This window comes from Pseudochaenichthys georgianus, chromosome 5, assembly GCF_902827115.2.
Source record: "Pseudochaenichthys georgianus chromosome 5, fPseGeo1.2, whole genome shotgun sequence".
NCBI classification, from domain to species: domain Eukaryota; kingdom Metazoa; phylum Chordata; class Actinopteri; order Perciformes; family Channichthyidae; genus Pseudochaenichthys; species Pseudochaenichthys georgianus.
Genome location: NC_047507.1, coordinates 8,291,064 through 8,318,488, shown reverse-complemented (window position 1 = coordinate 8,318,488; position 27,425 = coordinate 8,291,064). Strand labels below are relative to the sequence as shown.

Genomic DNA, 27,425 nt, shown 5'->3' with positions numbered 1-27,425 from the left:
ATAACCTTCATCCCCAATCCAGGTGACTCCAATGTTGTCACTTGGGGCACTGCATCTCTTTTTTGTGCAGCTCTCTGTGCAAAGCTCCACATTTTTTCCACATGCATTTAACAATATTAATATTTAGCCCAGAAAATGTTCAGGATGGGGGTTTTAAAGTTCAAAGACCAACCAAGACCTGATGTGATAAACTCGTTCCAGATTCCTCCTCCTCCTCCTCCTCCTCCTCCTCCTCCAGTCGGTCAGTGATCAACCTCACAGGGTCCTGAGCTCCTCCTGCAATGGCCCTTCCCACTGAGCAGCTGTGTTTGTGGCCCCCTGCTGGCCCCTGTTGGATCTGCTGGAGCTGCTGGATGTGATGTTGAGCACGTGCTCTGCTGCTGCACATCCACAGGACAGAAGAGACGCTGCGGACATGGATCACTGAGCGCACGACTCCGAAACAAGAGGTAAGAGAGCTCTTTTACTAAAGCAATTTCATGTGTTTTTATTTTATTCTGCAATATGTCTGTTTTTGTGTGTGCATAAGATTGTCTGATAAAGACATTCTAGCGATTCGTATGTAACCCTTATCCAGTCAAATAACTTACATTGCCAAATAAATAATGTATGATTGAAACATTTGACTCAATAAAAGCAGGCAATAACTTTTAGCGTATGTTGCAATTTTACGCACGTAATTTTTGTATCCAATTAAGCCATCACTTATCGTGCACATATCTTAATAAAACCACTTGTTAGCGCCATTGTCTCAAACTTTCGGTGTTGACTTATTGCGGAGATGGATTTAACCTCGCTCTGTTCGCTGTTTGGCACCCTGAGCTCCACGAAATATCGATTTGGCATAGTAATCATTTATTAGAAACCACGGGCTGTATGTAGGAGTATAGTTGCTTGACACAGTTACGGGCTCTGAGGCTGTATTTCTCCCACGCTCCTGGGGGAGTCTTCACCGCAGAAGCATCTCCCCATCCTGCTCACTGTGGGCTTCATCAAAGCTGCTGCTGTGTGTGCCCACAGCCTGGCGGCCAAACATGCCTTAAAATATCCGATAAATGCCTTAAAACCTCTCGTAGTCTTTTATCACTGTCCGACCCGGTCTGTTAGATGCTGAGTTAGGTTAAACCCCCCCTGGCGAGAAATCACCTCAATACAAAATACAGATGTATTGTAACCATTATCATGGCCAAAATAATTGCAATTCAACATACTATCCCTATAATCATTATATAATACTTAGTTGGCAATAAAACATAATCCATATTGATTTAAGCAAACATTTTATTACATCTATTAAATGAACATCCTTTTTGTTGTGAAAAACTGTTTTAAATAAGATAACTATTTATCAAAAAGCTCCCCTGCATCAATAAAGGATGAATGATATTGCAATATTCAAGATGATATGGTGATGACATTTTGTGAGTGTTTTTAGGGCAATTTGCCATCCATAATCGGGTTTCAGTTTGTGTGACTTACCAGATTGATTAGCAATGCCCTTGTTGTCTCCTGATGTGGTTGTTATTTGTATAACTTGTTTGGCTTTTGAATGTTGGTCGGCAAAAACAGATAATAGCAAAAGCCATTTATCGTCATCTCCTTTGATCTTTACCAATGGTGAACATTTTGGACTAGAGAATTTTTCACACCAAATCAAGAACATGTATTACATCCACAATGAATCATAACTCATGCATAGTTCTAGTTTTTAATTGGTTGCTCATATTGTCCACATGCTGGATCATGACGTTTCTCTCTCAGCTGTTTGTCACAAACAACAGTGTAAACGACAAAGAACAAACCAAAGAGAGATGTATAGAGGGACAGATAATGACTATAAAAGTGAAAGTAAATGCAGTAAGACACAGCAGGCGTGACGAGGAGTATAACGGAGAAGGGAGGGGCTGGGTGCAACAGTGTGGAGGTGGAAGAAAGCAAAGAGAAAGAGAGACATCTTGATGAAAGCGTTTGGGCCTGAGCTGCGTCTCTCCGCCACGCCGTCCCCGTGTTCTGCCCCCGACACTTTGATTGGGAACATGAAGGAGGAAAACCAAATCCTGCTGAAGACATTCTGCCTTTGTATTAACACATCATCATCCCTTCTCTGTCACCAGCTCACACACATGGATAAATCATTTTCTAAATGCCTCCTTCTGCTGTTAACCTCATCATCTTTCACCAAGTGGTCTTCTGTTCAGCATCTGTCATCCGTCTGTTAACACACACCTTTATCTTCTCTCTATTTCTTCTTTTTCCAACCACTCTTCCTTTGTTTGCTGCTTCTTCCCCAAGCTTATGTTTTTTAATGGCTGGCTATATCAGGGCCATATGTCAGCTCAGTGATAAATAATTCAGGTAACAGGACAACAGGAAGGTCCTCAGTGAGAGCCGATTATTTGCTCAAACCTGAATTGCCTGTCGTTTGGACAGTCACCTGAATAATGGATTTGTAGTTTAGTCTGGTCAGTGGCTTTAAGAGGCACTTTAAATACTTAAAGGTGGGGTAGGTAATTCACTTCAGAAACACTTTTTGTTATATTCCATGGAATGCTCTTAACATCCCGATAGCAATGAATATATTAAATGCTTTGACAATAAATACATTAAAAAATGTCATCTGTGGAAGCTGTAGCGCTGTAAAAAGCACGACCAATCATCTGATTGGTCGTGGATGGCCTAGGTCGTAGGATGGCCTACCTGCCTGTCAGCCTTCCATCTGTGCACACATTTAACTCGTGCCCTCATTGGTCATGTGCGCGTCCGTGTGTGTTGGAGGAGGGGCTCTGTAAGGAAGTCTGAAGGAAGGGGCAGATTGGGTTCGGCTGCGTAGTTTCAAATTCTAGCGCACTCGAGCTGGTTTCTCCATTCTTACCTACCCTACCTTTAAGAAACAGATGTTTTTGATTTCACTCCTCCTTCTCAGATAAAATGTTTACCACGAAGACTGAAATGAAAATGGATCTCTGTATAGAAAGTATAGATGCAGCTGTAACAACAGAAACAATTGATGGCTGTCAACCCCCTTGATGGAGGGGTCAATAAATCAATCAGACTGAAGCAGACCCCTGACCCTTACCCTTGCTGTGATGCTAACACAGTAATTGTTAGGAGTGTCCAGGAGCGATATTTGTTTGTGTGTGGGACATGCAGTAATTTACATGCGTGTTGTTTAGAACTTCTTCTTTCATTTTACTTTTGAATATTTTAGAGGTCATAAGCAGTTAGAATTCAACTGAAATATGTATTTTCCTCACTGTTCAAGTAAGTAAGTCTAATTATACTGCAGCTTGTGCAATTTTTCCAATTTGAAGTGAACAATTCCAAGTTAAATCCATAGTTAGACATAGTTGTGGAAACGGCATCCTCAAACCTCTCGATGAATGACTCCCATAGCGGCGGCCTATACTGACATCTGAAGGCAAGTTCTAGGAGATGTTTCGACTTTAGTGGTGCAGTACCAACCATTAGCAATTTAAGACATCTATCCCTTTACGACATTAAACATTGGGTGGACCCTTTGTGTTCTTAGCCCATTAAAGAAAAGTGGAAGCTAGTTAGCTTAACTTGCTAACATTCCCTCTAATTCCCTCGAGATATTTCTTTATAACCATGGTCATCCATCACCTGCCTTAATTCGGATTGAATCAAGCCACATGAAAAAGAAAACCTCCACAAATTACAGTGTGAAAGGCAGCATGCACAGATGGTATGGGATTAGTTTTGTATCATAATGATAAAGCAACACTTTTTCAGAATAAAGCAAAACTATGAGTTTAAAAGAAAAAAAAACTGAGTCAAGCAAAATAAAATACATTTCAAAAATAAAACTATAAGTAGCAAACAAATCATTTGTGTAATCATGTGAACTATAAGTATTTTTTCTTTGTTTTAACATAGGTTTTTGTTTGCAGTTCTTGTTTCTTCTTTCTCAATGATCAGACTTTTGCTCTCGCTGCAGCTCTCTCTTTTGCGCTCCTTAATTTTTTGTTTGAGATTCTGACACAAACCTCCCAGGTGGGCGGGACTTTCAGGGGTGCGTCCCCATTGGCTACTCAGTTTTTGAGTGACAGCCCAGTCCTCCAGCGATTGTACAGTGCAGGCATATGCGGTGCGGTAGCTAGCTGAGCATGGACAGAAGACCCCCAGAAGAACCAGCATTTCAATTATTATAATACTACAAGTGAAAATATATGTAAGTATTGATCATGTGTTTTTTGTTCTATACGTTCTGTTTCTTTATTGTGTTAAGTGAGAAGTAAAGCTGTGCTATGAAAGTTAGCTTGTGCTACCTTTAGATCTATAACAATGCAAGCTAAGTAGCCTAACAGTTAGCTACATAGCTAGCAGTGAGTGAGCGTTCAGACACCGGCGCACACACTCAAATGGACTTGTGTGCCTGACTCTACCAACAGGTTTTCATGATTCTGTTTAGATATGCAAGTATAAGCCATGATAGCTTATTTTATTAACACGCTGATTTGATATGAAAATCAATGGAGGCTGACTTAACTTTGTAGGAAAACCTACCGTCCATGAGCTGTGTTTTATTTGTTAACTTCATATTTTTCATTTCCTAACACATTTATTTTCCTCTCATATTAACAGTGTGGATCATTGAGACAGCGTGGCGTCCAGAGTCTCATTATCCCGTGTTCCCACTTCCTCTGAGGGGACAGCACGGAGGGGGGCATGAAGAAAGAACTGCACCAGCTTCATCCACGCTGGCGTTACTGTTATCACTAGCTCAGTGTCATTTCATTTGACCAAATGTCTTTACATATACATTTAATAGATTGTATTATTATTATGTCCTTTTATTTAAAACATTCTTTGAGACTTCATCTTCTGGTTCAAATTTCAATAAATGTAATTTGTATAATCACTCTTTTGTCTTTATTCTACATGAAAATGTTAGAGATGCCATTCAAATCTGTTGATTATTCATATCTTCCTCAGGCTAGGAATAGTATGTCGAATTTTTACATTTTTCTCACAGGATATAGAATGAAACAACACCGGTTTTATCCATTGTGTATGAATGCTTCAGCTCTTCAGACTTGTTCGGCATGTTCCTAATTGTGTTGGTATATAGGTCTGGTCTGTTTAATAAAGCAAATCTGCCACTTTTATATTGTAGAATTTGTTAAATTAAAGCAGTCTTTAATTGTTTGTCCTAAACATAGCAATATATGCTTTTGAAATGTAACATGTCTTTGAAAAACAATAGTATACAGTTTATATTGTGCATCACCTTTAGCTTAAAAATACATAGATGTGTTTTTTTAATCTATAAAATAAATAGACAGACACTTTATCAATCCCAAATTGGGAAATTATTTAACAGCAGCAGTGTGTTCAGGTATTCAAATATTTAAAGTTGGAACAAAGTATGAACTACACATCACAAGTATAATGCACAGCAATCCATAAGATAAGTCCGATATGTTCATGAAACTCCCCAGGAGACACCGACACCAACGTGGCCGAGTGGACTCCGGAGTTTGCTGCATGAGTTGCACTGTACGATCTGTGGTGTAGTGGGCTGTCACTCAAAAACTGAGTAGCCAATGGGGACACACTCCTGAAAGTCCCGCCCACCTGGGATGTTAGTGTCAAAATCTCAAACAAAAAATGAGGGAGCGCAAACGAGAGAGCTGCAGCGAGAGCAAAAGTCTGATCATTGAGAAAGAAGAAACAAGAACTGCAAACAAAAACCTATGTTAAAACAAAGAAAAAATACTCATAGTTCACATGATTACACAAATGATTTGTTTGGAACTTATAGTTTTATTTTTGAAATTTATTTTATTTTGCTTGACTTAGTTTTTTTCTTCTTTTAAACTCATAGTTTTGCTTTATTCTGAGAAAGTGTTGCTTTATCTTTATGATACAAAACTAATCCCATACAGCATGCACAGATTGTGGACACAACTGCTTAACACTTTTTACTATTTATTGCAGCTATTGCAGTGTGTGTTTGAAACGTGCCCATTCAGAACGCTACAAATGTTTGACCTGTGATATCGCTGTTCGCAGTTTTTTGAGAGCTGCTCTTACAAACAGCTTCACACTTTGCGCCTCGGAGCTATACACCTGCCCGGACACAGTTGCTTCACATTCAAAGATACTTGGAAACACTGGTTAAATTCAGTCTGATTTAAGAGCAGAAACACACTCAACACGTGTTCACCACAGGGTTATAAAGTCAAGAATGGATTTATTTAGTGGAGATCTTTTGCAGACATTAGAAAGCATGCCAAAAACATGGACACATTTAGTTATAACGGATGAGAGATGCTTCTGGGAAGAGTTCATACTCTACCCCAAATGGCTTCCTAGAGCATTGTGTGTGAATGTGTGTGAAAGTTTCCCTGAGCAGGTGGCCCATAGACTGGAACAGCGCTATATAATTGCAGTCAGTCTATGGTTTGTAAATATGATGTTGTCCCAGGAGGGTTTCACAGAGTGTAGTTATGTGCATGTGTGAAGTGGACCTATTGACTGTATACAACAATTTATTTAGAACGTTCCGTACACTAAGATACTCTTGGTAAGCATAATGGTATTCGTCCTCACATCTGAAGGTCAAGCCTCAAGAGGGTTGGCGTACTGAAGGCGGAAAACCAGCTGGACGTCAGACCCAGTGGGGAATTCTGAATTTAACTTGTATTAACTTAAATAATCGCTAGCAGTTACAGCCCTACACTGCAGCGCTGCTCCAGATACAACTGGTGCTCTCGTACCCTACGGCCACAAAACCACTTTGACTCAGCAGGTGTCATGTTCTACAACTCTGTGTGTGGATTTGTGCACAAATGTACTAATATCAATGTGTGTGTGTGTGTGTGTGTGTGTGTGTGTGTGTGTGTGTGTGTGTGTGTGTGTGTGTGTGTGTGTGTGTGTGTTGCTCTCCGAGGCCAGCTGTGCTGAGGACGAGCAGTGGTGTCCGAGTGTTTTGCTCTGACTTGACCTTTTGTCTCCATCATGGAGAGAGTGCTCAAATAACGGTTTGATGTCTCAATAGGGAGTCTTTTACACCAGTGCACACACGCACACACACACACACACACACACACACACACACACACACACACACACACACACACACACACACACACACACACACACACACACACACACACACACACACACACACACACACACACACACACACACACACACACACACACACACACACACACACACTGGGAGTTTATTGCATAGAGGGAGGGTACAGTATATTTTCTGGCCCCCTTCACACAGCAGACTCTCAGGCTGGAATGCTGTCTTTCTTTTCTTGTTTCCTCCTCGGTATGTCCTGATAAATCCACCGCTGTGCCAGTCTGTGTTCGGTTCAGCTTATTCGAAGAAGACAAACATTTTTCACTCCACGTTGTCATGGCGAGTGATTGAAGCTGCCTTTTTGGCACAGACACAGATGTTGTCTTTTTTCCAAACTTTTAAAAAATCATTGCAAAGACCACCTGGGGTTTCTTGTAATGGGATGACTGCGTCATCTCATGTTAGCTCAAATGAAGTATGATCAGTAAACGGCGGGCCTGATCACTGGCTCTTTTCTCCGCACTGTGTTTCGACTCTCACATCAACAACAGTACAGGACAGAAACACAATACTTTCCCCAGAGCTTCCCCCGGTTCAGTTGATGGTGTAATTAGATTAGATCAGAATAACTTTGCATCTTAATGAAGAAAAACTTTACTTCAGACTGCTATAACCCGCGATGCTAATATGTGAATTAGGTGAAGTGAAATATGTTGATATCTTAATGTTCTGTAGGCAAGAAAACACTGAAATGTTATATTGATTGTTTATTGTTGTTGATATACTTTATTAATCCCCGTGGGGAAATTGTTTCTCTGCATTTGACCCATCCTATAGTTAGGAGCAGTGGGCAGCCATTTTGAACAGCGCCCGGGGAGCAGTGTAGGGAACGGTGCCTTGCTCAGGGACACCTCGGTAGCACTTGGTCTTGCCGGGACTTGAACTGGTGACCTTCCAGTTGCCAAGCCAAGTCCCTATAGACTTCGCCACCACCGCCCTTACTCTAGTAAAAGTACCAAAACCACCGTAATACTCTGTTGCAAATCAAAATCCTGCTTCAAAATTGTTTTCTTTAGTAAAAGCACAACATATTCAAATTAAAATGTACTTTAAGTACCAAGTCATGATTTGAAGTCAAGTGTCACAGATCTGCTAGCACGATTTTAAGTCTTTTAAGTCAAGCTTTTTATTTCATTACGTCATTTGTATCTCATAATGTTAGCACTCGGTTAAAATATACAAATATAGACAGCACTTGTTGCTTGACTTTATTTAAAGGGGTCCTATGATGTTAGTTTTAAGGTTCATATGTGTATGTTGTGCCTCGACTGTGATATGTCTTATGCATTCCTGTCTCGTCACTATGATCTTGACAACCTGTTACATCAGCGTCTCACAGGAATAGTAAGATTATCTTCCCTGCCTCTTAATCTGTGTGCTGCCGATGCAGATGGGGCTTTAGCTGTTCAATTATACATGTTGTGAAGTCTCTTGTCACCTACATCTGGCTTCCTACACTGAAGGGGAAAAGATTGTAGTGCATCACTTAGATCTGGGGAGAAATATCATGGTTGTTAAACATCGGTGAAGCAACGCACACCAACACACGTTTTATAAGTTTGTTAGCAAGACCACATGTTTACTACTTCGCTTTGAATCCCTGAATAGCTTAAGTGTTCAACTTGTTATTCCTGAAGAACACTGACGTCAATGAAGCATCCATAACCCGGTCACACACAACATATACAGACACTGTACGTTTTTTCATAACATAGAGATGAAATGAGATACACTGAATCAAAGGATTAGGGATCAGGACTCAGAGGTCAGAGCAAGTGCTGTGCAGACTTTGAATATGAGTATCTTTGACTATGTTGCATAGTAATGTGTACACTTGTTGGCATTTTGCACTGAAAATGTCAAGCATCAACTGTAGCGAGATAAGACGAAGAACGACATCAGTGTGATATCAAACAATAAAATGTGCAAAAGGTAATCACACTTTATTACATGGCTTAGTTGAATACTCGATTCTGATTGGTCAATTCGGAACACGTGACACGTTGTTAATACCGAACAGACAGACCGCTGTCAAGGACTTATTGACCGTTGTTAAGGACGCTCACATCTTCAGAAAGAAGTCCGGTCGATTGAACTGTATACAGTTGGGCCGAAAAAACCTTCATGCCGATCTAGATCCCTCCGCTTCGCGTCGGGCTCCTGATCAGCCTGTCGGTGTTCTTTTCCCCATAATGACCGCGTCGCAGCACATTATCCCTTACGAAACGCCTCCATTGGACTCCTTTCTTTACTTCAACAACCTAGTGACATCACTGTGTTACACTTGGCTTCTACTGATCAACGCTCCGGGACATCTCCAAGCGGTTGGCCAATCACAACAGAGCCGGACAGCTAACCAATCAGAGCAGACTGGGCTCTGGTTTCAGACAGAGGGTGAAAAGAGGTGCTGCAGCACAGGCAGTGTGAGGAAAATAAAGACCTTTTTGAACTTTAAAGCCTGGAGACACGTCACAGTAGAGGCGTAAAATACAAATATGAAACAGAATCAGATAACATAAGCGGAAGAAGGCCCCGTTAAGGCCACAACACGGCATACAATTTGGAGCTGAGGGCAATTTGGCCTTTATTTGCATCATATTGCAATTCCATGGAGGCTGGAGCAATGTATAAATGTTGCCCTTACGCCAAGAACACATTGGGCAGAACTTCGTTTAGTCTTCATTTTGGAACAGAATTGTTCTCCTCGTTTAGAATAATCCTGGCTATACAGCTTCTTCGAAGAAATGTAACTATGGTAAGTTTTCTCTCTAAGATGTTGTTAAGGATGATTGACCTTGCCTTTTATTTAAAAGAACATAAAGGACAGGACTTGAGCAGATTTTTTTCGAAGGAAAATGTTAAATGAAGAGACTTTTCGCAACAGGCCATCGATGTTCAGGTTTCTATGAAGATGTGTCATCGCGCTCACATTCGACCTCATTACCTTCGACTGTGGAAAAGGTGTTGCTGCAACAGGGCGACCGCTGATTAAAGGCAATGTCTTTGATTTGACCTTTGGCTGCTTCTCAGAAAGGGTCTAGGTGAGATTATTGCCATTTAGAAAGCTAGAAGATGTTCACCCACCTGGAGCACTCCCCGGGAGCATCTTCCTCAACATAATTAGGACGCCATCTTAGGAAAAGGCACCTGGTTTCACACTCGCACGCCTCTTGCTCACAGCTCATTACCAGGAGTGGTGTAGCTGCTTTCTGACAAGGTTTCAACTTGTTTTAAATTAAGAAATAACTAACAAACAGCAACTTGTGGATAAAGAACAGTGTGAAACAACAACGTTCTCTCCAGGGTCAGGCGTGAGGCGCTCTGGGTCGAACAGTGTCATAGCAATTGATTTTTCACACCTCTGCTTCCCATCAATGTCCTTTTCAACGTTTTCTTCAGATAGATTTAACAGAGGCACATACGGAAAGAATATATAACAAAATCATTTTAAGTAAACAAGTAGGTATGATAAAAGCAAACCTGGGTATCATATAGATATCAGTCACTGTGCTGTACTACGACCAAATTGCTTTTCCCCGTGCTTAGCATCCAACCGGTGCAGCCATCATGCTTTTCACTCAGGCAATCATGAGTTCAGGTCTTTGGGGACATCGGCAGCCTGTTGGGCACCTGAGGCAACTAGGAAACCAGAAGTAGTTATGGTGATGTAAGGGTTTAGAGTGGAAAAGAAGCTGCCACCTCTGCACCCTGGGACCTCTTGTTTACCGCTGCTGCTGCTGGCTTCCTGACTTCCTTCCCCTTTCTGTAATCAGCCTCAGCTTTCAGGCAGGAATTTCAGATGTCCTTTTCCCAACTCTTTTAAAGAAGAATTCACTACTTCTCTACATTTCTATTTCCAAACCCAACCCTTGCCCCCTTGTCTTCCCAATTCCAGCCTCTGGTGGCAATCAGACAGTCTGCTCACGTACGAACCAGCTGGAAACCTCCAGCATGAGGCCGGCAAAGTGGCTGCAGCGCTGCACACACACTGTCAATTCCTCTCTTGCTGTTTACTTCACCAGTATACCTTCTTTCGCTTCTCCTTACGTTCCCATGAGATGTCCCTTTATAGATCGAAACCAATCCTTTGAAACAGCAGTCGCAGTGTGCAGTGGAAGTCTTAGAGGTGATTGTATTACTTTGCTACGGGGATTTCGATGTTCTCCTCCATTCTGCGCTTTCTGACGCCCAGGGTAACAGGGTGTGGATTTGTTTTATTCTTTTCTGTGTGAATGTTTTGGAGTTGACAGATTAACTTTATTTTTCTGTCAACCGCATGGCGTCACCTAAGATGTCCCACTCTTCAATACTTTGACACCTGTGCCTTCATTAACTCCCACTCTTGTAGTGGGGTTGCCTTGGAAACAAGTCGATTGCTCAACCCAAAATCGTTTCTTGCAGTTGACGTTTGAGATTTGGTTGTGTTTGTTGCTTTTTCTGCTTTTTCTTTTGACTCGTACGGTCGTCACCAAATGTGTTCTACGTTTTTTGTTTTTTCTAACTGACGATTTTAAGGAAAGGAAGCTGAATTGATTTCTCGCAGGTGCAATCAGTGTCCAGCGCCCTGTAATCAGCTGTGTTTCGTACCCTACCTGTAATCTTGTGGTTGTCAATACAACAGTGAGATACTGTCTCATATCAGTGCTTACAGGCTGTGTATAACAGCTATAGGAAAACTAACAGAGCTCCAGCACTGATTAGCAGTTTTATCCTCCATGTAACGCTAACATTACATTACATTATATTACATTGCATTTAGCTGACGCTTTTATCCAAAGCGACAAAATACAACCTTGAAGAAAACAGAATCATAAAGTACATCAGGTTTCATAGAGCAAAAACATTTCAAGTGCTACTCATGGCTTTAGATAAGCCAGTCCTTTATTAGTATATAAGTGCTTTGTTAATAGTTCTATCGCTCGAAGTGGAGTCGAAAGAGATGAGTGTTCAGTCTGCGCCGGAAGGTGTGTAGGCTATCTGCTGTCCTGTCTGTCTGTCTATCTATCTATCTATCTATCTATCTATCTATCTATCTATCTATCTATCTATCTATCTATCTATCTATCTATCATCTATCTATCTATCTATCTATCTATCTATCTATCTGTCTATCTATCTATCTATCTATCTATCTATCTATCCATCTATCTATCTATCTATCTATCTATCTATCCATCTATCTATCTATCTGTCTGTCTATCTATCTATCTATCTATCTATCTATCTATCTATCTATCTATCCATCTATCTATCTATCTATCTATCCTCCGTTCCTAGAAAAACCTTAAAATAACACTAAACCTCTCTCTTCCCCTGTCTTGTGTGTCTTCAGCCATACTAGCCATATGTTAGTAAGTGAGCGTAATCTATTTTGTAAAATGTTGACAGATCCAAGCTAGCTTTTTTCCCAGCATCATCTTTACGCTAAACTAAACCAAACACTCACGACCAAATGTTTGTAACTAATGTCTAATTTATACTAATCCACTGAGAGGGCAGTTTATTGATCCACAGTAAATACTTATCTCACTCAAATGCCTGCTCCTGAGATCCAGAATCATTACCCTGCTGTGTGGCGGTCTGTGGTGCTGACAGCTTGTTTCAGGTCCCAGAAGCCAAACTGGTAATCACAGATACTGATTGGCGGCAGATTGAAGGCTGGATGATGCATAATGCAGCACCTGTTCAACCTAGAAATAGACAGATAGACAGAAAGCAAGAGCAGAGGTATTTTATTCTTTTTCGCTGGTTATGATCCTGGCTTTGACTTTTCCATCCGGAGTAATGTTGAGATGTCTGACATGGAAGAAAATGTGTGTTTTTGATTTACTCCGCCACAGTCCATTTCTCATCTGTCTGTTTTGTGTTCCTGTCTCCCCAGCGCTGTCACTGAACTGTTATTCTCCCCTCCTGCATCATGGAGGCTCAGCCTGGTGCATCATGGGAGCTCATCAGCGGTGTGACAGATACAATATATAAGGGCTGAGAAGTCATTATGGAGACTGACAGCTACACCCCCTCCACCACTGACTGGGCTGGGACGTTGGCTGGCCTGGAGGGAATGGGACTCCTCCAAGAGCAAGATGGTGTACCACCGGCCTCCTGGTACACCCCGTACTCACTGGGCTTCCAGGTGTCGCTAACTGGCTTCCTCATGCTGGAGCTCGTGTTGGGTTTCAGCAGCAACCTGACTGTGCTGGTGCTCTACTGCTCCCAATCCAATCTAGTGGACTCCGTGAGCAACATGGTGACGGTGAACCTGCACGTGCTGGACGTAGCTGTGTGTGTGCTGTGTTTGCCCCTCACCCTGGTGGTGGTGCTGCTGCCTCCCGGACCCAACATGGCCCTGATCTGCTGCTTCCACGAGGCCTGCGTCACCTTCGCCAGCATAGCCACGGCCGTCAACATCCTTGTCATCAGTTTGGACAGATACGACATCTCAGTGCGGCCGGCCAACAGGCTGCTGACCCCCCGGAGGGCCACGCTGCTCCTGACGGCTGTTTGGGTCACCTCGGTGGCGGTGTTTTTTATCCCGTTCTTGGAGGGGCAGTGGTCCAGTGGAGAAGAGGAGCAGGTGGCGCCTTTGTCGTTGTCGTCACACGGTGCCGACGTGGTGCCGTCGTGGCGTAACCAGACTCTGCTGTGTGTTGGCGGGCAGGGCTTCAACACAGGCCTGGGTATGTATTACCATCTGATCCTGCAGGTGCCCATCTTCTTCACCACGGTGGCAGTCATGCTGTTCACCTACTCCAGGATACTGAGGGCTTTAAACATCCGCATCGGCTCCCACATGAAGAAGGGCCAGCGGTTCAGGGGGACCCAGCAGAGACAGAACAAAAGGAGGGTGGGACTCCGAATGAGGGACGGAGGGGAGGTAGGAGGGGAGCAATGCACCACAGATTGCACCAAACAGCTCAGCCACCCGCCACTCATCCCTTCACCTTCCCCCACCCCCACCGCCACCTCCCCCCCGGCCCTGTCCTCCGCCCCGCTCGTCACCTCGGACACGGGGGCAGCCACGGCCATGCCCTCCTCCCTGGGCGTCCAGGCCTCAGTGTCGGCCATCATCGCCCTGAGGAGGGCCGTGCGGAGACACCGGGACCGGAGAGAGCGGCAGAGGCGGGTGTTCAGGATGTCCCTCATCATTATCACCACCTTTCTAGGCTGCTGGGCCCCCCTCTCTGTGACCAACCTCCTCATCCTGGGCATCGGCCCCAGCGACGCCCTGGTCAGCCTGCGCCTCTGGTTCTTAGCCCTGGCGTACGGCACCACCGTCTCCCACCCTCTGCTCTACGCCTTCACCCGGCAGAAGCTGCGCCGGGCGCTCCGGGCGAAGGTTAAGAAGAGGGTGGTGTCTCTGCTCCAGGTGGACCCTTCCCCGGGGAGCACCGTCATACACAACTCCTGGGTGGAGAACAGGAAAACCAGCAGGAAGGTGCAGCTGGAAGCAAGCAAAGGTACTGACCGCTGCCTGGCTGAGGTCCTGTGAGACTGACACAGTAATTAAAAAAAAATGAAGTCACAGGTGCGCTCCATTATGAAACTCACTGGTGTGTGAAGCCGGTGTCAGAAATGTGAAAAACACATTTCCACCTCTGGGAAATGTCTTAACGTTACCACCAGCAGCAGCTGCAGAAACAAGCTAAACAAAGCTAACATTCACATCAGGCAGCAGTGGTGCACAGCCTCTGCAGCTGAATACATCTACAACAAAAGCATACAAATGTACATATTTTACACAACAATAATCAAAAAGTGAAGTCTGTTTACATATAGAGTTGTATGACAGAGTATGGTGTTCATCCAACAGCTCCAAAGAATGAGTTTAGCCTGCATATGATCTGATCTGCCGCGCACTCAGATGCTCCGAGGCAGCTTTTAAAAAATGTTGAAATACAAAAAATAAATATTCGACAAACTCTTTGAATGTACTCATCTTGGCTGTCTTAGTTTTGCTCTGATGGTGTCACGTTTTCCAGAACAAAGGGGGAACTTGTACATTTACAGGCAAAGCACATTGATAGTATGTTGATGATATGTAAATGAATCAGCGTTTAGGAGAGGATGAGGTTAGAGAACAATTAAAGGCTAACATATTACCTGCTGTTTTGCTTTAGCTTAAGTACTTATTTCAGTGTTTACATGAAACCCTGCAATGCTTATTCTTAGAAATGCAACTCTGTTGGTCCCATTTTGTTATGAAATGGTGTAATGTCTTGATTGGTGTTTTGCATAATACAGCCTGGACACAATAAGCACATTCTTTGACGTCATGCTATTTTGGGAGAAAGGCTTATTGGCTTCTTTTTTCGAGAGAGAATTAGATAAGGAAGATTGATTTCCTTTGTGTACAGTCAATATGAAGCTAAAGGCAACAGTCGATTAGCTTACTTTGGCAGAAAGACAGGACACAGAGGGAAACAGCTAGTTTGGCTCCGTCCAAATGAACTAATGTCCTCTGTTTAGACTTCACACAGAGCCAGACTCGTTATTCTCCCAGTGTTCAATTCCTAATGGTACGCTAAGCTATCCAGCTGATGGATGTCACTTCATATTAAGCATAGATACATGACAGTGCCATCAAACATCTTATAAAACTCGATAACATTTAAATAAGCTTTATTCCCAACCGGTCTAAAATTTAAATAGTAAAAAGTCTAGTTTTATGATTTATGAATATTGACATAATTATGAAGTAGCTAGTTGGACACTGTCAAATGGAAAGGTGACTGACACAATAACAGGAAAACCTTTCATTAAAATGCATTCCAGAAAAAGAACCAAAAATGACAAACTTAAAAATAAACCCATGTTCATCAAACCCAACCAAGATCTGCACGATCACTCATTGCAGGTCTGTGGTATTACATTTAGGGTGTCTCTATGCTTTTATTTGGGAGTTTGGCATGTTGAAAGCATGCCGATCTCTTTTGTAATAGCATTTATGTACATTTTGTAAATATTGAACAGATACAAATATACTTAAAGGTGGGGTAGGTAAGTTTGAGAAACCGGCTCGAGATACACTTTTTGTTATATTCCATGGAATGCTCTTAACGTCCCGATAGCAATGAATATCTTAAGTGCTTTGACAACAAATCCATAAAATAATGTCATCTGTGGAAGCCTACTGTAAAAAGCACGACCAATCATCTTAGCCGGCCCGGCTGTGTAATGTGAAATATACAGTGCAAGTCACTTCGTCTGTACACGTCTGTAGACTTTTCTTGATTTAGAGGTCATCCAAACGTGCACTCAGCGGGTCAGCCTCAGCAAACACGAGAGAGAAACTGTCCCTGCAGATTGAGGGATCGCTAATAAGACGAGCGTTTAGTGTTGACTTTATTCTGCCTGACTGCGTGTGTGTGCTAATGCTTTACTCACACAGGGGCTCATTTCAGAGACCATGTGATTCCTCTCACACACACAAACGATTGATGTGTTCTTGAATGTAAACACATGAACAAGATGAATATTATACTGTATGTAAACCAAGAATATGCTATATTTATATGTTTTCTTCATGGTGTTGTTATTATGTGAATGTATACCATGCCATGTTGAATTGTATCAATAAATGTGAAATACTAGATTTGCTCCTCCTGTCTTGTCGTCCTGTATAAATTCAAGTATGCTTTCTGCTATATTTCTCTTTTAACCCTTAATGGGTTCTGTATCCTGGAAGATACACTAATTTCAAAGGCTGTGTCAATGTGTAAAATGGGTGTAATATTGGTGGAACATTGATATAATAAGAGTGTAATAATGGTGTAACATTGATATAATAAGGGTGTAATACGGGTGTAATAATGGTGTAACATTAGGCGCGTTCACACTGCAGTACTTTTCCCTGTACTTTTCCCGTTTAGTTCCGTTAGTACCCCTTATGTCGCGTTCACACCAAAAAGAGTACTTAGTGCCGGGAACTTTTATCCCTATTTTTAGTGCCTGCTAGAGAGGTGGTACTATCCTGGGGAGAAAAAAGTACCAATTTCTATTCGCTGGGTGAATTGCAATTTCCAAACCACGCCTCGTAAAACTCTGAAAAGTCTTTTGAAGTCGCCATTGTATTTGCTGGCATTAGCATTATTAGCATTAGCATTAGCCCGCACCAACGGAGAGAGAATAACTTATGGCAACACAAAAAAAACATGGGAGCAGTGGAGTGATGAGGAGGTGTCGGCGTTCTGGCGATCTGGGAGTCCCAGCTGCTTCTACTGAAGCCCGTCCCCAACTCCGGAGACTTCCCGCCGGGGACTTCGGGTGGCAGTATACGCCGTGAAGTGGTTTGCGGCCTGCCAGTAAACCCAAAGAAGAAGAAGAAGACGAAGTGACGTCAGCGGCTCATTTTCGTAATCTTCCCTCCGGGAACTTATTCCGGTGTGAACGCGATTGGTACTCACTTAGTGCCCTGGGGTACTAAGTGCCGGGGCACTAAGTACGGCAAAGTACTTGGTGTGAAAGCCGCTATTGGTATAATAAGGGTGTAATACGGGTGTAATGTAGAACATATCAATCACTTATCACTTTTCTAAAACATCTATATATGATTTCCCGTATAAGGGTTATGTAAAGCATAATATACTATACAATATTCCTGTCTTTAAAGCCCTGGTCTCGGATGAAGCTGTGATGATAGCAAGACTTTGACTCACAAGGGAACCTGCTGTGAGGGCAGCAGCATGAAGGCAAAGTGTGTCACTGTCCATACATCTCAAATGAGTATTCCCTATGTGCCAGAAGGGACACACACAGAGCCGGAGAACATAAGGTCCTCGTGGACACAAGTGTACATTGTTGCAAAACATACACATACAGTACTCTTGCTTAGCATTTGATGTGGTCAGTGATGTGTGGTGTTGTATGATAATAGCTCACAATCAGAACGACAATGTGGTGAGTAGGTGGTGCATTTGTGTGTATTATATTAGTGTTAGCATGGTGAAAATGTCGCTGTTAACCTGGCTTTGTGATGAGAAGACATCCTTTACTGCATCAAGTGGGTGCCTCCATGTTCAGTGTGCCCTCAGTAGGCACGGATCAACCCCGCTACCTGGCAGTGTTCATGTCATGTTCCTCCCTCTGAGTTATTGCCTACTGTACGCATTAGTTGAAAAAGCTGCCAGCATGCTGTTTCAAAACTTTGCGTGGGCTTTGTGTTGCGTGGGAAGGAGGCGATACAGACCTCTGCAGTATGGGAAAAAGAAGGTCATTCATGTGGGATGAAGCCTGCAGGGCAAAGTAATCCAGCAGCACTTACTGTAAAACTAGCGAGAACAATCAGGCCGCTGCTTCCAGTTTTGGTTGATTTGTTGCATTTCAATATAGCAAAATCTATGTTTAAAGTGTTATAATAAAGAAAAAACCTGATTGTTTTCTAATGAGGTAATTTCGTTATGCACTAAGCCGAAATATCTCAGTTGGGAGAGCGTTAGACTGAAGATCTAAAGGTCCCTGGTTTGATCCCTGGTTTCGGCAAAGTGCTTTTAACAAAAACATGCAAGTTGAAACCAACAGATGTGTAAGAACAGTCCATGAGATGTATATGCTAAACAAAATGCAGATTTGCTATGAAGGAGATTAATCAAATAACAAATACGATTTGCTAAACCAAATACATAGAAGTCGATAGAACAGCAAAATGTAAAAATACTTAAAACTATAATGTTTCGTTTTTTAATTTCTATAGTTATTTTGTATTTCATTAATGTACTTCTAAACTCCTGTTTATTATTTGTTACTGTTTTTATTCATTCCTTTTCATATTTTTTTCTTGACGTATTTACACATTTATTTTGGCATTTGAAGTTATTTTTTGTCCTACATATTAACTGGAAAGTTTTCCAATATTTGAAAGAACTGATACTTAAAGGTGGGGTAGGTAAGTTTCAGAAACCGGCTCGAGATACACTTTTTGTTATATTCCATGGAATGCTCTTAACATCCCGATAGCAATGAATATCTGAAGTGCTTTGACAACAAATACATTAAAAAAATCATCTGTGGAAATGATTTTTGAGTGACCTTTGATTTTGGAGAAACCAGCTCGAGTGCGTTAGAATTTGAAAATACACAGCCGGAAAAAATCTGCTACTTCCTCACAGAGCCCCTCCCCCAACACACACGAACGCGCACATGACCAATGAGGGCACGAGATAAGTTTGTGCAAACCAAAACAGACTCTGGGCTATTTTAGCATTCCTTTCATGTCTTACTTGTTTACAGTGTTGATGACAGAAAAGCATTTGGTGAGTAGTAAAAGGGTACCTGCAGTTCTGAAAGGAAGGGTGAAACCCTGCTGAGAGGCAACCATAGGGAGGCAGCAGCATGATGATAATGTACAGCATGTCCCCTAACACTAGGATGGGTCAAATGCAGAGAAACCATGTCGTTACATAGTACCTGTCTGTCCTACTTAATGACAATAAATGTAATCTAAAAAAAAAAAATGCTATTAGCAGCTCATATGATTGTGCATTAGCTGAAGGGCCACTTAGCACAGGCCTATTCAAATGGCGGCCCGCGGGCCAGATGCGGCCCAGAACCAACTCCCGAGTGGCCCAGCCTCCCGTAGCCAAATTCCTACACTAGTACAGACCATGAATGCAACACTCCGCGTTGCATAGAAACCACTAAACCACAACGCAGTACGTTTTTTGAAAGTGTATCTGGTGGTGCTAGTAACGGTGGTCATATGATAGCAACTCTAAAACATGTCTATCGGAACTCTGAAGCGTAAACAAAGACAAATCGGTCATTGATCTTGTGGAGCAGATGCGCGAGTCATTGCCCAAGTCAAGCTGGACCTTTTCGCGACCGACTTGAGTACGGGTTGGATGCTGCATTTTCCGACGCTCCCCAAATACATCACATCCCCGGCACAAATCACGGATGTGATGACAGATTTCATTGCGAGGTTGAAAGAGAACTTTGCCGGTTGATTGGATGGACTTGCTCTGCCCACAGAGGTGATGGGCTTTGTCAGAGACCCCTTCACTGTTGCAATAGAGGGGGACGTATCAACCAGAACAAAGGAAGTGGTCCCCTGCATCGACGAGGGGAAATTTACACTGGAATTTATTGACATGCATTCATCCGTAACCATGGCACCAGAGCAGCGCACTAACGGGCCAGCGAAGTTTTGGAGTGATGTCAAAAAACAGCAGTTCCCTAACGTTCAGAAAGTAGCGATCTGTGTGCTCAGTATGTTTGGATCAACATACACATGTGAATCAAGCTTTTCACACATGAACTCAATAAAAAGTAGCACTCGCTGCTCCCTGACTGACAGCACTCTTCACCAATGTCTTAAGATTGCATTGACATCCTATGAGCCAAAAATCACTGCTCTTGTTCAACAACAAAAAAGTCAGCGATGACAAATCACAAATGAGGTGATAGTAAGCACCTATAGTAGACGTGTAGTGTAGTATTCATGTTATTTACCCTCATCCCTTGTTATGGGTTTGTGCAGGGTTTGACAGTTATTTTTGTATTCATTTAAATGAACTTTGTAATGTGTCTGGGTCAATTGTGACCAAAACGTATGATTTTTTTGTTATTACTTGAAAAGTGAAAACATTATAGTAGGCTATTACCTCTTTTTGTTACATTGGAGCTCTTTAACTGTTTGTTAATGCACTTTTTGATGTGCATGTGTCATATGCATCCAATTTTATTTTGTATGTGAGGACATTTATTAAGACTGCTATTATTGTATTCAGTTAAATGCACTTTGTGATGTGCCTGGTTAAAACAAAAAACCTGAATATTTGACTTCTAAAGCAAACAAATGTCATGCTACAACTGTGCACTTTTTTTCAGATTCTGTTAAATTAATGCTAATTTGTTGTGTTTTTATGCACGTTTTGATGTAGATTGTGTGTTAGATGAACAATGAATAAAAAGTGCATGTTTTTCATCGCAGTAATATGTGTTGGTTTAAAATGTGTCATTACCCGCTTTTTACAGGTCGCTGAATGTCTGGCCCAGCTGAATTTTGTAGTTATAAAATCTGGCCCAACTGAATGTGTAATTGAATAGCCCTGACTTAGCAGATATGCTCAGTGCTCTTCATAACAGCCACATGTTGTAGAAGTGAAATTTCACTTCACCTTATTTTGAAGTAAGTATGATTTTCAGCATTATTATCAATATTATTATTATTAATACACATACTAATCAGTTTGAAAACAATGCTGATGTACCTCTTGGATAAGATCTGTTTAGAGTGAACACAGCAATGAATGGTGAGTTGGTGTTTTTTTCACTTCTTGGCAACTGGTAACTACATTTAAGCCAAGTTTACACAAACTGTAAACAAGATTTCCACACCATGTCTGACTTTGTGTGCACAAAAGTCCTCATGAAAGCAAAGATAAACAAAACGATAATGTGATGTATTAGCGCCCGCAGTGTCCCTAACATGAAATCCTAACAAGAATGCACACTACTAACTAACATACCTTAAACGTGGACAGTGATACGGTACGGCACAAAACAGCTATCAGCAAATTGCAACACAATCAAGGAGCAACAGGATGCAGCAATGTCCTTCCTTCACTTTAGGTAGTAAATAAAACATTATTACTTGTGCTCTACCGACCTCTGGTGGGTACAGCGACTAAATGCATAAATAAGAGCCAATGTCCATCCGCCGAAATAGCTCAGTTGGGAGAGCGTTAGACTGAAGATCTAAAGGTCCCTGGTTCGATCCCTGGTTTCGGCAGAGACACGGATATTTTTAATGGCAATTTGAAAGGTTAGTACTTGAACAACAGATCTAATAAAAAAGCACAGTTATTAAGAAATACTTGTACTTTCTGGTGCTAAATGATACTTAACAACTTGTAGATATATACATGAAAGTAGAATATAATCAAGATTCAAGGCTTTTATTGTCATGTAGCTACAGTGTAGTTATGACAATCTTAGGTCACAGGCTCCTCCAACAGTGCAACACAATAAAACAGATCATATATAACAGTGTTATACCGTAAGACCAGCTACACCGACAAAAACAGAAATGTTTTCTTCTATTTTTGTGTATTTCTGTGCATGTGTTATAGTGAGTTGTGCATGTTTCAGGTATGTGCGATGAGTGGGATAAGGAGAGGATAAATAGATAATAATAAAGAAATACTGGATTATAACTATTGATGCCTTTATGTGTTTATCACTTGATACATGACAATGACTTGTCACAGTAGCTTCACAGTTGGGATGATAAGGATAAGGCAGCAGTGCAAACCTTTATCAACTGTTGGTCCTAGACCTAGATATAGTAGATGGTATAATATGAAGCCGTAGTCTCACTGTAGTAGGGTGTGTTAATTTGATGGGTGTATTTATGCATGAATGTGCATAATGAAAAACAGGAAAAAAGAAAACCCCAGTTGTGTCTCATACTTTAGGTCACATCATGCATCAGATCATGCCAGGAGAGCCCAGCAGGACAGCAGAAGGTTTGTTAGGACCTCCTGTGGTACACTTGGACGTTCTGTTGCCTTTCCGAGTGCCGGCCACACACACACACACACACACACACACACACACACACACACACACACACACACACACACACACACACACACACACACACACACACACACACACACACACACACACACACACACACACACACACACACACACACACACACACACACACACACACACACACACACACACACACACACACACACACACACACACACACACACACACACACACACACACAGTACCACAGGGTACCGACCAGATCAGCGATTTGCGTCATTCCAATAGAGACCGGAATGAATCGCTAACCAGCTCTCCGTGGGTGACCTTCAATGCAGGAGATGGGGATAGAAAAGGTTCTAGGGAACTGCCTGGTCATGAAGAAACGTGTGTGTGTGTGTTTGCGAGTATTGGAGTGTTTCGCTGGCTGGATATCTGAATAAGGATGTCCAGTGATTCCAGTATGAACTTCATTAATGTGATGTAATTCTGCTTTCTCATGTGTTGCCATACCGTCCTGTGCGGCAGGTTACATAAGATCTCCTCAGCTCCCTCTCCCTTTGAATTGTGTGTTTTCCACTGGGTTGGTTTCCTGGTGGCTTTGTTCCCACTGCTCTCGGAGGACTACAAAGAATGCGTGAAGATGCCAGGCAAGCCCTGAGCCAACTTAATGAGGTAGGTGAATGAAATGTGCAGGTGGCAGACAGCCGGACGGACGGATGCATGGTCGCAGGGAGAGGATGTTTTTGCTTTAATTAATCAAAACCCTATTCAGTCTAGTTCCACTTCCAAGAAGCTCTCACTGACGTCCCGCTCAACCTGGCATTGCTTTGGAGGCTTGCATAACTTCCACCCTTTTGTCCGACTCACATAGCAGGTTGAGCTCTAAGTAATTGAATTGTTGACCATATGGACTTAGCTCCACTTTTAATACTATTGCTCATAGATTTGGTCATGTAGTTAAAGTTGCAATTGTAATGGAATCCTTTCCATGCAATGATGGAATGCAATGTTGTCGTAAGTAATCTAAATGTGTTGGTTTTGTATTTAATTTATTTTATTTAATTAATTGTATTTAATAAAGTAGATTGAACAGGGTCAAAGGTTAAGCTTCATGAAACACTCTCCAGAAAATCGCTGAGTTTGCATTAAACTGGAGTCAGGAAGAGGAAGAGAAATGATCTATAGTGGAACCGGCAAATGGCCTCAAATTAATTTCACCGGTAATAGTTGAAGGCAGGAGCCGAAATAGCTCAGTTGGGAGAGCGTTAGACTGAAGATCTAAAGGTCCCTGGTTCGATCCCTGGTTTCGGCAGGCATAAGCAACTTTTAAGGGAAACAAATAAATGTCAAAGATGGTAGTTGACAAATACAGATTGAAAGTTAAAAACGATAACAACGATTAACCTGGTTGCACTTGAACACAAGATGTGCATTTCGTCCACCATCTGTTACATGATTGTGTATCATGAATGCAGGCTTGATATAATTTCTGTGTCAATATGTTATTTAATATTTGCAATATATTTTTTAAAGTGCACCCTATTTATCCGAATGAAAGTGTTTTGGGCTGTCGTAGTGTCTTTGCCTGGCCACCGCACATAACTCTCATAATATACAACATAGAGGATAAAGAGTATTACATGTTGCATAGTTGCTGTGTCCCTACATTTGAGAGTTTGGGCCTACTATAAAGAAGTATAATTGTAAGAAGTTGTGGAGTTGTGACATAACCCACCATGATGCGAATACAGTGAAACGGTGACAAGGGGAGGTTGTCTAAGGGGACAGAGAGTGACCTCCCTTTTGTCCTTATAGACAAAAGGACGGCATTGTTTTTCTCAGACGGACTGAGTGGAAAGTAACGAACCCACTCTGCGCTCCATGACCGAGCTCCGGATACAGTGGGGAGGTTTGTTTCTCTGTGGCTTCTGCGTACATGGTGTTGATAGATTGGTGATGTTTTTTCTCTGAAGTGAGCTGAACTTTTCTAATGTGTGGGTGATCTACGTCATTCAATCCAAACTGCAAGTCACAAATGTTTGCAATTCTTGATTTGTACACCAAACAAAGGTGCTGACATTTGAGTGCTAGGGGAAACAAATCAAATATCACCAAGTCACCTGACTCTCTGCTGGGGGAAAGTAATCTTGCTGGTAATCATTTGTTAATTTTAAAAATGCATTTCACTAGCAAGTACTATAAAAAGTGCAATAAAATGTTATGCAATGTGCTCCCAGCTTGAATTCCCCATAGTAAAACCAATATGTTCTTATATATATATATTCTTTTCTAATTCATGATTTCTTTTAACTTTTAAAGGGGCCCTTTTATGCTATTTGGTTTCAGACAGAGGGGGAAAGAGGTTCTGCAGCACAGGCAGTATGAGAAGAATACTTCATGTACACATGTCACAGTAGAGGCACAACATACTAATATGTGGCTGGAAATAAGCATTAAATGTCCTTTTTAATATGTTATCAATTGTCTTTGAATTATTGTCCACACAAATCATATTGATCTGTTTTCCAGATTGAGTACATTTCCCCTTCCCCCGTTCTCTGCCACCACTCAACGTAGACCACAGCGACGTGCTTTTGAACACCATCTCCAAGAGATTGACTCCACCAGGTGCACACACTCACATGCATCACATTCACTCTCACATCCCATGATCTACATTTCAAACCTCTCGCCCCCTTGACTCGCAGAGGTCACCAGGGTTAATGACTGAAGTCATCCCAAAGCGCTGTGCCAACATGTGTCAGCAGGGCAGTCACACTTTCCAGTGACAGTATTGGTGTGATGCCATGCTGTTCCTTTCCTTCTCTGGTGTAAATGTGTGAGTTGTTGTCAGTGTGTGTTTGAGCATGTGTGCGATTTCTCTCACACCAACGCTGCATCTGTGGTTTTCCCAGCATCTGTTAAAAGGCCTACAAATGAGGAAATGTGAAGTTCCATTAAACATGTAGGAGAAGGACTGAGATGACAAGTTGTATCGGCAGGATTTTGGTTGAGTAAGCAAACATTTTTAGAAAGGAGAACGTGACACACACACACACACACACACACTGCTAAACCTACCGGCAGGATCGAGTGTCCCCGTTGTGTCCATTGAAATGTGTCTGGAGCCTGGCAGCTTGTCTGCTCCCTCTTCTCTCTCGAGGGACTCAGGATCACGACCTGTTCTGATCTGATCCTGAGCCGTTGAACTAAATGTACAAACATGATTGGACCAACAACAGATTGTTGTATTCTTCATAAACCATAATGTACTGAGGAACAGGAAGTACTTATTTGCTGATGCTGCAAATGTAGCAACACATTTCTTCAGTCTTTCAAAGGAACCTTTCCATTGATATGAAACAGAACAATCCTCACTCTCATGACCCTTAGAATCAAATTAAAATAAATGTAGTTGTATCATTGTTTCAGATCAAGACTGCCATTTCATTCATTTGCCTATTCTTACTACACATCTATCAGTTTGGTAACGTGTCTTTCACTCTATGGGTTTCAATTGGTTGAGAGGTTGATATGGTATCCTGTAGTTTGAATTTAAATGCAGCCTAGCCAGTGCACATGCCTTTTTTCACATCTATTAGAACCCCATCAATAGGACTCTTTAAGCTCTGACACAACCTGTTCTGGTGAGGATTCCCCTGCATGCAGAGGGGCTCCCTATGGCCCCATGCTGTGGTAGTATTCAGTGTCATTGAAAAGTGAAGCCAGTTTGCATTCATGGACGATGACAAGCTGAAGATAAATGTTAGCGCCACATATCTCACAGGCACTCGTTTTCCTGTTGCAGCACATTTGTGCACTTGACACAAATGCGTAGTTATCATTTATCACGTGACATGGATATATCGCCGGCGCCAGCTCCTCAAATGTGAATATTTGCAGGTGTACTGAATGTATTTGTACGGTGGCCAACAAGTGCAAACATGCTTCAACGGCCTAAAACATATCCATTAGAACTAGAGCAACGATGCAAATATAAAAATACAAATGGGCCAAATCACACAAATGAGAAAACATCTTTACTTTACATTTACTAAAAACACTGCATAATCAAAACCCTGCAAATACAAACCCTGCAAAATAAAGTGTTTATTCTACGGGACACTAAAAAGTGATGCACAGCATATGTTTGTTTCTTTAACTGTGAGTCAGGCAAAATAAGTAATGTGAATATATCTTTTTTCTTGGACCGAGCGATTTATAAATGAATTTAGAAAATGATAAACAGATAAATTGGCCGATGAACATTTTAGTTTAATCTCCAATCATGATTAAGTTATGCTGCAAAAAATGTGTGTATCCGACTTCGCCAACAACACAATAGAAAGATCCAATTGTTTTGTAGCCAAATTCCAATGAGGCAACTTCTGCAACTTCAACGGTCACATGGTACAATAAGTCCAGCACTCCAATAACCTTCAAGCACCACTTAAAAAAAGTTATTACAAATGGTTGAATGCTTTTCCTAAGTGGTTTAGTTTATTTTTTTTTATTTTTTTTTTTCGAGCGTGTAAAACCAAAGAAAATACAAATGAAACAAAAGATGATACAGACATGATACAGTACTATACAAATGAATGCAATAACTAAACGAAATATTTAAATAATAATTGAATAATCTGTAGTATCATTGTCATTGTCTAAAGGGGGCTTTGCGATTTGCTTTTGTGTTGCCGCCCCTCACTCAGCGATCCCGTCTCTTGAGGCAGAGCACGGCGAGCATCTGAATCTGCGCCCCGCAGTCATCAATCTGTTCATCTCCCAAACCGCTGATCTGAGTGC

The 27,425-nt window shown here is 41.9% G+C and overlaps 1 protein-coding gene and 3 non-coding genes across 4 annotated transcripts; all 4 read left to right on the top strand.

Annotated features, from left to right (window-relative positions):
• Positions 1-359: 359 nt before the first annotated feature.
• On the top strand, positions 360-16,672 carry LOC117446215 (G-protein coupled receptor 22-like). The gene is made up of 2 exons (XM_034082252.2): positions 360-449; positions 13,004-16,672. The coding sequence occupies exon 2, from the start codon at positions 13,118-13,120 to the stop codon at positions 14,609-14,611; it is 1,494 nt and encodes a 497-aa protein (XP_033938143.1). The 5' UTR covers positions 360-449; positions 13,004-13,117; the 3' UTR covers positions 14,612-16,672.
• A 1,855-nt stretch (positions 16,673-18,527) lies between these two features.
• Positions 18,528-18,600, top strand: trnaf-gaa (transfer RNA phenylalanine (anticodon GAA)). The gene has a single exon. It is a non-coding gene; the product is annotated as a tRNA-Phe (tRNA).
• A 3,177-nt stretch (positions 18,601-21,777) lies between these two features.
• On the top strand, positions 21,778-21,850 carry trnaf-gaa (transfer RNA phenylalanine (anticodon GAA)). Its single transcript has one exon. It is a non-coding gene; the product is annotated as a tRNA-Phe (tRNA).
• Positions 21,851-23,861: 2,011 nt separating this feature from the next.
• Positions 23,862-23,934, top strand: trnaf-gaa (transfer RNA phenylalanine (anticodon GAA)). The gene has a single exon. It is a non-coding gene; the product is annotated as a tRNA-Phe (tRNA).
• The last annotated feature ends 3,491 nt before the right edge of the window (positions 23,935-27,425 follow it).

Excerpts from the sequence above, each read along its gene's own strand:
- LOC117446215 (XM_034082252.2), top strand. The coding sequence starts at position 13,118 with ATGGAGACTGACAGCTACACCCCCTCCACCACTGACTGGGCTGGGACG.